Source organism: Centrocercus urophasianus, unplaced genomic scaffold, assembly GCF_019232065.1.
Source record: "Centrocercus urophasianus isolate 14NV4802_14NV808 unplaced genomic scaffold, USGS_Curo_1.0 seq_14, whole genome shotgun sequence".
In the NCBI taxonomy this organism is placed as follows: domain Eukaryota; kingdom Metazoa; phylum Chordata; class Aves; order Galliformes; family Phasianidae; genus Centrocercus; species Centrocercus urophasianus.
In genome coordinates, this window is record NW_024884586.1 from 6,792,056 (window position 1) to 6,806,992 (window position 14,937).

Below are 14,937 nucleotides of genomic sequence, written 5' to 3' on the forward strand. Positions count from 1 at the left end.
GGCAAACAGTCAGTGTTCATCTGAACTGGAGTTTTGTTCAGCCCTACCAAAATACAAAGGTAACTAAATTATGAAAACTGTCTGGCACAAAGTCTTAAAACCTCCTAAGCAATATCATCATCTGTCTATCAAAACTCTCTAAGGAACGTAATAACATATAGCGCAAAAGATTTGTGATGCTTTTTACTGGGAGTTAACTGACAATTTTAGACCTGAACGCAGTAGTTAACATGTACACAAGCAACAAAACTCACAGGTGACCCAGTAGCTTTGTGCCCTCACCTGATAATTCACTGTGAGTTGTTCAGGTTTTTTACAGTACAGCAATATGTGCTCTTTTTCTCTGGGACACTGCAGGCTGCACTGCCTTGTGCCAGTCCTTCTCTACTACCTCATCAGATGAATGAGAAATAGCAGGAGCTCTGCTGGCCATCAGCAGTCAGCATGCAGAGTCAACAGGCAGCTCTGCCTACAAGATCTGCTCTCACCAGTGCTCCAGTGCCGATCTCGACCACACAGAGTTCTCTAATCTGTAGTAAAAGGCTTTCTGTTGTCCAGACCTTGTGCAAGATATCATTTCTGCACAGAAAGCGTCAGAAAATAAAACAGCAAATTCAAATGGGCCATGATTTTGAAAGTGCTGGGGAAAGTTATGACCATAAGCAGACAGTCTGACTGCAAGTTCTGAGCTGCTTCTGGAAATTCTGCAGCATTTTTCTTCTGCTCTGTAGTAATATTACTATTACTACACCTCACAAAACAGTCATTGTAATTCAAAAGAAACAGTATTATTTAGGTGCAAGAAGAAAAAAAATAATGCTTAATTACATACAAAATAGCCAAATATCTTAGGAGGAAACTCTGAAAACCCTGTAAGAACTTTCCCTACAAGGATAGTTCTAGACATGAGATAGGAAAATGAAGTGAAATTAATTAGGCTTTGCTAAGCAGGAACACTGTTTTGCTTAGAAGTAAACTTATCAGTGTTTGTTGAATTCGTTCCTTAGTGAGAAAGCACGTATTTCAAAATTAAAGGAATAGGAAACTCTTAACTAAAGCTGGTATTTGCAGACAAGTCCTCAATCCAATCCAAAGGAATGGGCATAGCGCGATATTCATGCATGGCTATAGTCAATAATTGCTTCTGGCAAACAGTGCTCATGATTAAAGAGACTGCTAGCACAATCCACATAATGGTTTTCCTGAAGGATGTTTGTTCAGATGTGAAAGCTGGAAATTGTGTACCAATCAGTGGATATCAAAAGGAGAGCTCCCATCCATCTGCCTGAGGCGTGACCAATTTTACTACTTAAAGGGAAGAAAAAAAATTAAACAAAGAAAACCTAAGAACAACAACGAAACAAACAACGGAAACAACAGGACAATAACACTTCCTGATGAAGATCTTCTTTGAGAGACTGGATAAGAACATCTTGCTGGTTTGGTTAGTTTGGCGTTTTAATTCTTGTTTTTATCATCTTTCTTTAGGTCTTAGTGACTGCATGCTTTGTTACACAGAACAGTGTAACAGGTTGCATACCTGCCCTATGTAGATGAGAGGTGGATCATGTAAATTAAACGCAAGTAACAAACAACAACTTTGTCTTTTACAAGGCATACAAGACAGGCTGCCATCAGCAGAATTACTTATACAATACACTCTGCATTCAAAAGCAGCAGTAATACAGACAAGACTTTATTCCACGTGACAAGGTAACCACAGTTTTCTCCAAGCAGCCTACAAGCTAGCCAATAACAACAGCCTGGAGTACTGAAGGAAATTCAAATAACGTCCAGGATGCCATTTTACATATGGAAATGGAACAACAATATAGGTTTAAAAATAACAACAATGACAATGAAGAACATTTAATTAAGAGTTATGCACCCTATGGGTATGCCTACAGTCAGCAAAGCAAAGCAATATAAAAGTACCCAGTTCCAGATGGAGTTTAGTTGTGGTAACATAGACCTTTTAAATTACCTACTTTATGCTATGCTGCATGTTCTGTTACCATTACCCAAAGAACTACGTTAGCAGCATAGATATACACTGAGCTAATTTAAAAAAAAAGAGAAGCACTGTGCTATATATTGTGAAATGATGGGTGTGTGAAAACAGCATCAAGTCCTGTTCTTTTAGATGTATTGCCTGCTACAAAAGCCAAATAGGACACTTTTCGAGCAGTGAGATCAGCTGCGTGCCAGAGAGATCATATAACTGTGGTGGTCTTTGAGATAGGAATTGCAAATTACTTTTTGCATACCCAGTCCAAAACAGATGGAGATAGGTTTTCAGTGAGCAGAATTCGAGCCATTCTGAAAATTCTGCCTAAAACATAACTGAAACTTTTAGGAACTAACAGTTCAAGAGTTGTTTGTTGTTTTGTTTTAAATAATTTGAGACCCTCAGCAGGAAGCATCCGTCAGATATTGGACCAAGTTTGTAGGTTCTTTTTTTAATCTAGTTAAAAAAAAAACAACAACAACCAAAAAAACTAAAAATCAATCAGAAAGAACTAATAATCAAACAAAAAGAAACAACAATCAAGAAGAGATAGGTCTGAACTTATTTCAGTTATGTTTTATTAAATCCTTCCAACAATCTGCAGCTAGAGCAGAACAGGGACACTAAATTCTATTTCTAATATTAAGCAAGTTCCATTAGAGACTTACTGAATACGGTAACACACAGTCCAAATGGTATCCTGAAATAAATTATGACAGGAAGACAATGTGACCATAATTAAATCTGTTGATTAAACAAGTTTACTGTAATGAAAAAGAATAAATAATAAATAACTGGCATATGTATTAATCGAGCAGTAATTCCTTGGAAAGAAAGTATTTCAATATCCTGACAGATCTCATTGCATCCGTGGAAAGAAAGCTTTACTGTATTTCTAGAAAGCCAACCTCATCTGTCACGTATTCAATTTTTAATGCTAATGCCAATGACAGCATGTGTTTTTACATGCAGCCTCATCTGCCATTGTTTATTACTGATTTATGTGAGTCCTGTACTGTAAAATAAAAATACTGTGATGATATGAAAGCATCAGAGAAGCTCCTTGCCAGAAAGCCACTTCCTTGCACTACACAGCAAGTTTTCTGGTGCTAGAGGGAGCTTTCTATCATGGCAAACGCAGAGAAAAGAATTCATCAGCAGATTTTAGTAGCAACCTACACACAATCTGCTGGATTCATACAAGGGTATATGCTTTTATTATTTCCTTCCTGAAATGGAGTGTTGTAGTGTTTGTAGAGAGAAGACAATATGAACACACACACGGAGGAGTTTATAAAAAACTATTTCTCAAGAAGATTCTGTCAGTGAAAAGGAGGTATGAGGGCTGCTCCATACATAACGATTGACTCATAGAGTGGCTTAAGTTGGAAGAAAGATCATCTAGTTCCAACTTCTTTCCTTTGAAGTCTAGCAGGAAAAGGAAAGGAAAACAATTACAAAACGAAAATCCCAGAACATAGCAGCCAACATAATATTTGCAAATCATGGGAGAAAAGGAGGGAATTGTTACTATCAGAAACAACAGAATTCAAATGAGCTGCCAAATCAGTATGTACACATAAAAAATAGAAAGACAACTGTCACTACTAGCCATTGCAGCAGAGATTTATGAGCAAAACTGAAGACTCATCTACATGTCAAAGTATGGGAACATCTTGGAGACACCTGTAATACCTCTGAGCAAGATAGGAATAAACTCAGTGAAGAGGAATGCCACATAAGGCTACTGAGTCGGTCCCAAAGCAATATAGTAATTTAAAAAGGTCCTGTGCCCAGATTTATTAAGCATCTCAGATGATCCTCGTTTTGGAACTAGTCTATTCTGATGAAGCAGGAAATTACTGTACCAGGCTGAATGATAAACCATAGATAAGCAGAATAACAACAACAACAAAAAGAGGAAAACCCTGACTTAGCAAGCCTTATTGTATTAGAAGGTTGAATCCTACCATGAGATATGCAGCAAGTAAATTACTATAACACATGGGAAGACAGCATGTAGAAATAAGAGTAGATTTTTCTATACCTTGTATACAGAACTTGATCACTTTGGATCACATAAGACAAGAAACACCAAATAAAACCACAGATCTTCTATAGTATTTTCTTGGTTTCACAGACTCACGAAAAACAGAAAATTTATTGCAGCAATAAGAGGCCATGTCAAAGTGCTGCTCTCTCTCCGTGTCTGCTTGAACTACGCTTCATACTTGAGACTGCTAACATGTAAAATTGCCATACTTACTACTCCCCACCATAGGGCATCTGCATAGCTGCCAAACTCTGTTTCTCCAGAATCATTTACAGCATCTTTTTCAGCCAGGTACACAAAATAAGAGGAAAAAATCAGGCCCAGAAATCCAATGTAGAGTGTAGTTATCAGTTCCTGCAAACAGAGTCAAAATAACATTGATTCAGTACTGTTAAGACATCTAAGTTACACATCGCTGGTGCTTTCTAAAAGAGAACTGGTTCAGAAGAATGCAGTTTCAGCATGTAATAAACACTGACACCAACTGTTGGCTGTGCAATTTAATAAGAATCCACTGTGCTCAGTGATGAAAGAATTTACTGAGTATCTAACGATCCGTCCCAGCGTGCACTGCCTGAACGTTAGAAATAACCACATGTTCCTCACGTGCAAATGTGACAGATTAACTTTTTGGTCACCAAAATTTGGATGGTTGAATTTTTCATACAGTGCTACTGTATTCAAAACAACTTTATGACTTAGATATATATTTTACAGAAACATTCACATTCTGTCTTAAAAGTCTCATTCTCTGTAGTTAAGTCCACATATACATCAAAAGTTTTCCAAAGTGTAGGTGAATATTTTTAATATTTTACATGCTTTTTTGTCCCTTGAACAGGATAGAACAACTGCATTTGGATAAAATAAATGGCCGCCTGTCTCCACATTGAATATATTTAACATCATATGGATGTCTGCATAGACACTGCTCTGAATATAGGAACTTAAATTACTATTAAACAAATGGCATCTATTATTTTGCCATTCCTTGGAGTACCCAAACTTACTTGTCTGTGAATGAAGACGACTGATCCCAACAGCCTCCACGTGCCACCCTGACGGTCAACATGCAGCATCCGCAAAATCTGCAGGAAACGGATGCCCCTAGAACAAAAGTTTTAAATGAATGAAGAGGCCAAACATACAAGAGGAGAAAAAGAGGTTGAGAGAGGAAGTCTGTGCCTTCCAAAGGACCGTTTTAAAAGAGATGCACAGTATTTTATGGTAGACTTCAATGTTTGTCTCTTTGAGGAGCGGGGGATGCATGCCTAGATGTTCACTCCTACCCCAAACAGACATAAATCCATTGCTGGAGTAAGAAAATTACAACCAGAAAACAGATTAAAAATTTTATTCTCACTACACTTCATGACATCACTATTTCACACCCATATGTGAATGGTCATCTGCTCTGTTACTCTGTGAATGTCAGAGGAGAGACTGCTTTTCACCCTTACGGGAGGTAAACAAAAGGGGGGAAAAAAGCCACCTAACTCAAATAGACAGCATTATTTTCTTCTATTGCATATAATTACCTGATAGCTGAGGTTGCAAAGACTTGACCTTTAGAGCCCACACACAGAACTATCATGGAAGCGACAACTACAATTAAATCTGAAAAATAAAAGTCAGTTGAAAAAAAATGAGCTAGAGACAGCTTGTAATGCTTCCACAAGGCTGTTACTATAACCAATGTCAGTTTTACTTGGAACAATGACCCCATCAGTTTTATCTCAAGAGATCTCTACTGTAACAGAGATTTTATAGCTGCAGTCACATCCGAGAGGCAGTCTCACATAGATATAAAGTAAGTTGAAAGTATGTATTATATATGCATGCACACAGAGAAGTTAAACCAAGCAACTTTATGATTGTAACAATATCCAGGTACAAAATTTTGTAATTTACATTTGAAAAGCTTGCAAATTGCTTATGAAACAATTCTGGTATATTTTGGTCAACGACAAATAGCATTTCTGAGTAGTGGAAAGAACTGCCAGAAAAACAAGCTTTATTGCGCTTCTATAACAATACTCCTCTCCAAAACTTGTTCTGTTTAATCTATTTATATTTTAAGTGCTTCAGGGCAACTGTCTTTATATAGCTTTCTTATGAGTGAAGAGTGCTTCTAGGTTATTACATTTCTCTCAGTGAAATTAAACACAGGACAACCATTCTATAAAAAATATGAGTTATGACATGTAGAGAGAATGCCAATGCAATTTCTATGAACACTGAAGTCAGTCAGGATATCAACTACAATGGCGTCCAGATCCAAATGCATTGCTGAGAATCAGTTTTTAATTTAATTGGTACACGAAGTAATTGCGGTGTATCTATTGTGCTTCACCAGGCAATGTGTGCCTCAATTAGAGTGCAAAGTAACTCGTATTAAAATACTCAGAGGGCTTTCAGGGAAGAAAAAAATAAAGGGGATTTCAGCATCTTTAAAAGAAAAGAAGTTGCAGCAATTCTAAGTGTTTGGGTCCCGAGGTTGCAGGAGACAGGACTATGGGTGAGACTTATTTCTGGCAAAGCTTCAGATCACTTGTGAAAAGAAAACACACTGCTTTTCTGGAAAAACAAGCCAAGCTACATTTGTTTTCCAAAGAGTGCTGTGGATTTCTGAAAGGAAACTCAGATCTACGATAATACTAATGAGAAGAGCTTTCCCTTTCACTTGGCTCCCATTTCCACTGAAATTTATCTTTTCAGAACTTTGAAGTGTAACCGTTACTTGGTGTTTACATCAACCTTGCAAGCTGTGCATACTCACCGATGATTGAAATAGGCTTCCTAGCAAAACGAAGCCTTCCCCATATTCCAACATATTTACTGCGACATCCTGCTGACCATAACCGAACCACATATTCTGTTCCAAAGAATACCACTAACACAATTTCCTAAAAGAAACAGAAGACGGACAACTAGGTTAATGTTCTACTGTCTTTCCATCTTTTTTTTTTTTTTTTTTTTTTTTTTTCCCAGTAGCTATTGGGAAATGCTAAAATAAAATGCACAATTTGGAAGGTTAAAAAACAAAACGAAACAAAACAAAACACAAACTATTCAAAAACTACTTAAGGTAACAGAAAACCTGGCAAACAAAAATTAAAGATTGAGAGCAAATGTAAATACTTTAATACTTTAATTGCATGCAATTTGGCTCGCCTACATGTGCAAGAACTGAAAACCATTCCGTACAATTAATTTGGTCTCTGTAATTCAAACAAAAGGTTTCCTAACCAAGCCAAAGAAAACAAACAGAGCCCATATTCAGAAGATGAGTATTTTTCTAGTGAATTTCATTTCAGGAAGAGGTGTGCTTCACATCCCGCTGACCATACCAACCACACATTTATTTATACTTTTTCAATCTTCTTTTAATCTTACATGGATGAAAGTAACATTTCTAGTACCCTCTACTGACATGCCAATACCCAGGTGTGATGAAAACACTGTAAGACATCAGGCACCCCTTCTTGTCAACAGTAAGAAACAGGAGTCTCGTCCTGAAGTGCTGTGGGTACCGAACCACGTGTTAACCACAGACTAACTTCCTGCTTTGGAAATCTGTACAGAGCCATAAATCTCGAAGACATCTGACATTTCTGTTGGTACACAAAGGTACCATTCTGTCATTTTTTGAACTTGGTGTGCAGATAAACCTTGCTTTCATAGAGACTGGTTGAGTGTGGCACATTCAATATAGTTACCTCAAATACCAAGGAAAGGCAGTACTTCCTTACTGGCCAACTTCACTAATAACAGGTCACATTCTCTATCACAGTCAACAGCAGAGACTGCTAATTGGAATGGTAACAGTGGCTTGTAGCTGAAAATACACAGAGCGTGGCATACAGAAAAACTAAAGCAGATTAGTTACTACAGCTCTGTAGGACAACGCAGATAATGAACTCCTTATTACAGAGAGCAATTTAACATGAAAAAGAAAATGAAATCTGCTGAACATTTTACCCAGCCTCTGCCATTTCTGCAGCGTTCGCTGCTATTTTTCATGAGATCAAATTAGCAAATGTGACTCAAAGTGATGTTCTAAATCAACTAAAATACTCAACATGCAACCTTAACCCAGACAACACCAATGAAAGTCACATCATAAGCCTCAAAGATGGACAGGACATTGCCCTGAAAGGCCAGTAAAATAGAAGCCTAGAAGCAGTTAGAAGAGGGGAAGAAATTGTTATGCATTAATACACTTCACGGTATTATTTGTGTGGCTTCAAAATTCCAGTCTTCTGATGGCATAAAGTGCTCACCTCAGGGCACTTCAGTGTTGAAATTACTCTGCAGCACTTCCAAAAAGCTAGGAGAATGCCAGGACTCTCCTCCTCAGTTATGAAAGTCTTATCATGCCTGCATGATGTCAGGTGCAGCAGAAGAACATCACAGTCGGTTATATTGTATTCCAATTACATTTTCAACATCTAATGAAATTGTTCAGATTGTTGGCTGTAATGAATATAAAGCTCAGACCCTTTGACCCAGCCAAGAATCTCTTGTACAGCTTGCTGCTGAAAGGATCCATCAGAACCCTTCACTTATCTTTAACTAATTTGGAGTATTATTAAATCTTTTTTTTTTCAATAAAATAAAGCCATATTTAAAGTCATAAGTCTAAAGAAACAGTCTCTGTAGCAAGCTCTTTAAGGAAAGATTGTGTCTTCTGATAGAAGCTTCAAATGAAACAAAATTCTCCCTGGTCCAGTTTCACTTCAAGTCGTTGAAGAACCTACACCAAAGGACAAAATTAACAGTGCTGTTTTCTGTGAGGTTCCATTACTGCAAAACAAACTAACAGAGGCTGTCTTTGCTGACCAGATGACTGCATTCATTTCCAGGACATTTTCAATAAACTCTAATATTCAAGAACATTTCAGTCTACAGAAAACGAATGCGTCTTCTTTCATCAGTACTAAGAAAGAAAATCCCTCAACAAAAGACAATAGCAACTGAGCAAAGAGCAAAAACTGCCCTTCATTCAAAATAATTAATTGGAGGAAGGGAAGTATTGCCTCACATCATATGCATTAGCCATTAGCACAGACAATACTCTTCAGATAACCCTGAAAAGCAGGTTACAAAAAAAAAAAAAAAAGAAAAGAAAAACAAAACCAAGAAATTTAGTAGGAAAAGACAAAAAAGACAAACCCACAGGAAAGATTGTTTTTGCACAATAAAACAGTCCATGCACAGCCAGAAACCACGGGCTTGTCAGGATTGCAGTTTCGTTTTGATAGCAAGAAGGTAAAAATTGAAAGCCTGGATTGTGCTTTAAAGAAGTGTGTATTCTCTGCGTAGGAAATTTGCATCAGAGCTGTGTGTGTATGTTTTTTAAGGCCCCTCCATGGTTCGTTGGCTAACAGGAACATTGGCAAGTATGCAAATGTGGGCTGTTCCAAAGACAATGCAACAGACATGCAGTCAATGGTTACTGTCATCCAGTTCTTTGCATGACACGCAGACAAGCTTAGAGAACATTGATTGTTCTATAGACTCCAGTGACTGGAGGGAACGACCAGTCGGCTTACACCAAGACACATTTTTCACTCCTGACGTTTTGATAAAGGCTTATTGACCTAAATGAGACCCGAGTTATTCAGGGAACATCAGGGGTGAAAGTGCACAAGCTGTTCTTCATGGTCATGCACAAAACCTCCAGGTATCCATTAGCAACTGGCAAATTCCCCCTCCCCTGCCCGTGGCTGTGTGACAGACAAAAGTGTTTTTAATACCTTGCATTGCATAAGTCTAATAAGTAATCCCTCAGGGGCAGAGAAGCCCGATGAATTTCTTGTCAGTACACATTTATATTAGTGGCCAGAAACTTGCAGACAACGGAGAAAAAACAGACTGGAAAATTATGCTTTACTGAATTACCAAATAGGAAAGTGCTAAATTTACTGACTACTAAATAGGAAAGCACATCCTATTTTTTCCATATGACAGATTAGCATGAAATGTAACATCAACTTGAAGGATGGCAACCGGATCCTTAGTTCATTTAAATGCAGCTGGTAATTAGGGTTAATCAATTTACTGGGATAGTTACACTGCATAGAGCAGTAGAGTCTCACACCTGTGTATCTCAGATAATCAGAGTTGCACTACAGATGAATACGGGCCACTGTTTCTCAGGCACTTCCTCCTGCATGCCCATTTAACACATAGCTACCATAAAAATGTTTTGGTGCATCTCACAACCTGCTAGACCGAAACACCACCTCAGGAAGATTCAGAATGAAAATGATACAGGGAAATGGAAGAATAAAGCACTGAGCAGGCAAAGAGAATGTAAAGGAAGAGTGAAATAAGAAATGAAGCAACAGTCAGCACAAGGGAAAAACTAAAATGCAGAAGAAACTGCAGGACACAGGTAGAGATGAAGATTAAAGCTCAACAAAGGAGTTTTCTTGCTTAAACTTATATGTGCATATGAGAACTGCACTGTGCAGTGACACACAACCCTTTGCAGCTTAATTCTGATCTCCTTTCTACAAGGTGAAAGCAGAAACATCTTACTGAGATTTAAAAAAATTATACTAATATGACAAAATGAGCTCTCCAAGAGATGGAAGTCATGCACCTTCACGCTGTGAACACAGAGAAGCCCTCTTGCATAAGAGATTTTTTTTTCCCCGTTATTAATGCATACATAGCTCACTCACTACTGCCATCCCTCCTGCTCAGCCCATACACAGCTTCATGACTTCGCAGCCACATCATCCCAACACAGGCAAATACCCATTAACCCTGGAAAGGGAGGCAGAGCAGATGAATATGAGATACACATGCAGACAGCTGTTTCTGAAGAACTCTGTCAGTGAAAATAACTCTGCACCTGTGAGCAAATGACCATATATAAATTCACGCCACTTTTAACTACGAGGAACAGTCCTCATACAGGACAGGCAGGCAGGACTGGTGTAACAAGCTTCAAGCCTTCTCATATTTCTGTGTCAAACAGACTCCCAGGTGGCCAAATACCAGGTATCAAACCAAGACATTTCTCCTAATGGCCAGTGAAGGAATTTGAGTTCTCCCTGGTGTGTTGGGATAGCAGTGTACTTAGTGCAAGGAATCCATTTCAGAAGACTATGAAAAAGATAATATAAATTTCAAGAGCATGTCACTACTCACTTCCACAGTTTTTGGCATGGAAATACAAGTGTATTGTATTGATCAGTTACTACACGAATAACTTTAGGAACTGTTGCAAGTATAGTCAATGTCAGCCTGAGAAAGATAGGGCAATTACCTTGCTAGAGTACACCTCAGCTTTTTCTAAAGGAGCTTAAACTGGATCCACAAAGACACAGAACCCTGCAAAACATACACACGCTATCTGTCATTAAAGCTTGTAACCCCACAGTTCCCATGGAAGGGAAGGACTGAAGGAACAGATTTAATGGAAAGCAGCTGCTGCAGGTAAGGACAGTTTAACCATCACCTTGATGAATTTCAGTATACTGCCAGGCAAAAAAGCAAGAAAGTCTTTTCCATCAAAAGACAATGGGAAAAGAGCTCTCCGTGAACAGAACTGTAGCTGAATTGTAAAAGAGATCAGAGTTTTTCAGCCGTGCAATAAGAGATTCAGACCTATTAAAACACATGCTTTGTTTCAAACAAGCAGGGCTGTTTGTGAACTGACATGGAACACATCATGACACTGTAACAGCTATTTAACAGATAAGGAAATTGTCTCTGGATGCTGAGAAAACATTTACCTGAAGGAACACAAATTCTGAGGCCCAGCCTATAGAGCTCAAAGGTGTACCTGATCATGAAGTATCACAGAAGTTCATCCAGACACTTGACGTGGGAAGACAAGATAAAGTTTCATCTCAAACCTATTATGAACAAGGCCTTTACTTTAAAGGGTCTACATATCTTTTTCCAGCAATTTCCATAAAAAGATGAGAGGTAAAATCCATATTTCTGGTAGCCAATGTAAATTTTAGCTTTCTGAAGAAAAGCAAGGCCTGAAGTTTCATTATCCTTGTTGGAAAGGTCAACCACATTATTTCCTTAATAAGGAAAAGTCCATAAAGACTTTTCCAAATCTGGCTTCCTTAAGATTCCAGCTTCAAGTATGATAAAGTTTCCATGAATTCCTTTAAACAAAGGAATAACTTCTTCCATAGTGTTATAGACATTACATGCCAACCAGCATACTTCAGTTGTAAGATTCCTGTGGCCAAATGTGCAGTGATACCTATTTCTAAGTTGAGGTAATGGAAGCTCTCTGCTAAGTCGGTGCACCAACTTTAAAGTAGAATAAGTAACCTCCTCTCAATCTATGGTTTTCTTCACAGATCTAGACAAGTTTTTGGTTTTAAGGAAACCAAGAGAGAAGACATCAAATCTGCTGATGCTAATGCAAAGTGACAAACAGCACTTGCTGCTGGCCATGGGCTATGAAATCCCAGGACATAAACAGGCTCAACACCTACGTAAACAGGGATGCAAGCGTTATCCTCCACAGCCATCAAGAAGTCAAAAGAGGAGAAGTATGTCTGTTTCCCTTGTGTAGACTGAGAGGATGCATTTATGCTCACAGAACCAGAAGCACCACAGGCCGCACGAGTGCAGGGACAGCTAGAGCCCACTTCCAGCACACTGCTCATCTTACACATCAGGGCTTGCAGAATGCTTCAGCCAGCACTTGAGCGCAGCCTGAGCTGGGTATGCAAATTTACAACACTAAGGGCAACTGTTTCTTCTAATCTCACTCACTTTGTATAGAGAGGCACCTCTTTGTTCTCTTGAGAAAGACAGGATTTTTTCCTGAAAGCTGTACTGTTTTCTAAGATATGCAGAGCAGCAAAATCAGATGGCTTGGACAAACAGGCAAAGATAGACACTGAACTCCATAAAGGAAAAATTAAAGCTTGATGAAGCACAAATGAAATATTAAAGGTAAGTGGTTTTACATATTCATGAATACATACTTTGCTACAGAAAGTGACAAAAGAGCAATTTAAAACGAGGAATTATTTTCCCTACTTAGTCTCCTCACTTCCCAGGATCTTAAACATTTCATCTTTTCAAATTAAAGACAAAAATAAGTTTTTAATAATACGTTTACAGCCAGAACACTTAGTGGCTCTTGTCCTGCCTATATCTTCCTTTTAAAAAGTCTAGGGTCAATTGCTAAAATTTGTTATTTAACAAGTTTGGTACCAAATGATTAAATAGAGAATGGAAAACAAAAGTCTTCATATTAGTGTCATGTTTCTATCTTCAGAGGCCCATAATTAATTCTAAGAAGTTACTGAGTATCACTGAAGTCCTTTTATTACTCTTTTAAATTAAGATGCATCAGTACAGGTTGGGAGCTGACTGTTGGAGAGTAGCTCTGCAGAGAAGGAATGGGTGTCCTGGTGGTCAACAGCATGAGCCAGCAGCATGCCCTTGTGGCCAACAAGGTCTGAGGCACGTTAAAAATGCCTACTCTGCCCTGGTGAGGCCACATCTGAAGTACTGCATGAGGAGCAATGTGCCAATGATCTCGAGCACAGGAAGTTCCATACAAACATGATGAAAAATCCTTTACTCGGAGGGTGACAGAGCACTGGAACAAGCTGGCAAGAGAGGTTGTGGACTGCCCTTCTCTGAAGATATTCGTAATCCACCTGGATGCCTTCCTATGTAACTTACTGTAGGGAACCTACATCAGTGGGGGGTTGTACTAGATGACCTCCAGAGGTTCCTTCCAACCCGTACGATTCTTTGATTCTTGATTCTGTAATACTTACGTACATGTTTGCTCATGTTTTGAATCTTACTAAAAAACAAAGGTAGAAACACCGAATGCACTTTTCTATTCACCTTTAATCATTGCCAAGAGCACACAACAGCACTGGGACCACTAAAGAATACAGCAGGCCTGCAATTTTAGGTTGTGACTTTCCAAAGGCTCCAAACAACTAAATCCTACTCAATTTCTATAGGATTGGTGCACCTTGCTCCCTTAGGTGCATTTAGAAAGCCTTCAATTGATATTACCTCTCTTCTCTCTGGAGGTTTCAGCCAAACCCAAATGAAGGCAGTAGGTTTTCCGCTGACTACAAAAAGCCTCTGGTGTCAGATGTCATGCACATTATGGCATTGTCTCAGAGCACTGGTGTATTAAAAGAGCTTGCCATGCCTTCACCCCTGCAAAAGTCTCTTCATAATTCAGTTGCCTTTAGCTTGTGAACTTAGCTGTTGATGATATCCACCAGGAATTTATAAAAGTAAATTAAGCTGGACTTGCACGTTTAGTTTATACTTATTTGAACATGAAGTTCTCCTCCACCACAAAGTATTCTCATGAACTAGACCTTAAATCCAAAGAATTTGGCAACAGAAGGAAAGTTTCAACATCCTAACATCAGCCTAAAATTGATTTAAAAAACAACAACCCATCTCCTTTCTGTTTATTTCATGAACCTGTTATTCACGGTTCATATGACTGTAGAAAGAATTCACATAGGAGTCTTTCCTTCAAAGTGAAATATGCTCTGGCTCCTATCCAGCCCAGCATATGCTTAATTTTATATCTCAATGAATTCAAAAGAACTACACACTTACTTAAAGTTAAGCACACGTGCAGTTCAGAGAGATGCACAGAACTGGTGCTACACAGAACGCACTAGCAGGAGTAGAAAGGAGCTGTTGCAGACTATAAGGAAGCAGCCTAAGCCGTACAGTTTGTACTTTTGTGTTACAAAGAACTTTTTATATTAATACCGCTTGCACAGCGCCTACTCACCCCAAACTGATTATTTTTTATTCTACCAAGCATCTTGTTGTTTTTGTTTTTTTTTTAACTCAATAGCCTTCCTCATTTTCAAAAAAGCTACTTCGT

General features: G+C 38.5%; 1 protein-coding gene across 1 annotated transcript in view; it reads right to left on the bottom strand.

The window, feature by feature from the left end:
• Positions 1–14,937, bottom strand: part of KCNQ1 (potassium voltage-gated channel subfamily Q member 1) — a 330,046-nt gene that overhangs the window by 240,042 nt on the left and 75,067 nt on the right. The window contains exons 4-7 of the mRNA XM_042815059.1: positions 6,841–6,967; positions 5,600–5,678; positions 5,072–5,168; positions 4,275–4,415 (exon numbers count right to left, since the gene is read on the bottom strand). Of these exons, the coding sequence (XP_042670993.1) occupies positions 4,275–4,415; positions 5,072–5,168; positions 5,600–5,678; positions 6,841–6,967 (444 nt within the window). The remainder of the gene's footprint in view (positions 1–4,274; positions 4,416–5,071; positions 5,169–5,599; positions 5,679–6,840; positions 6,968–14,937) is intronic.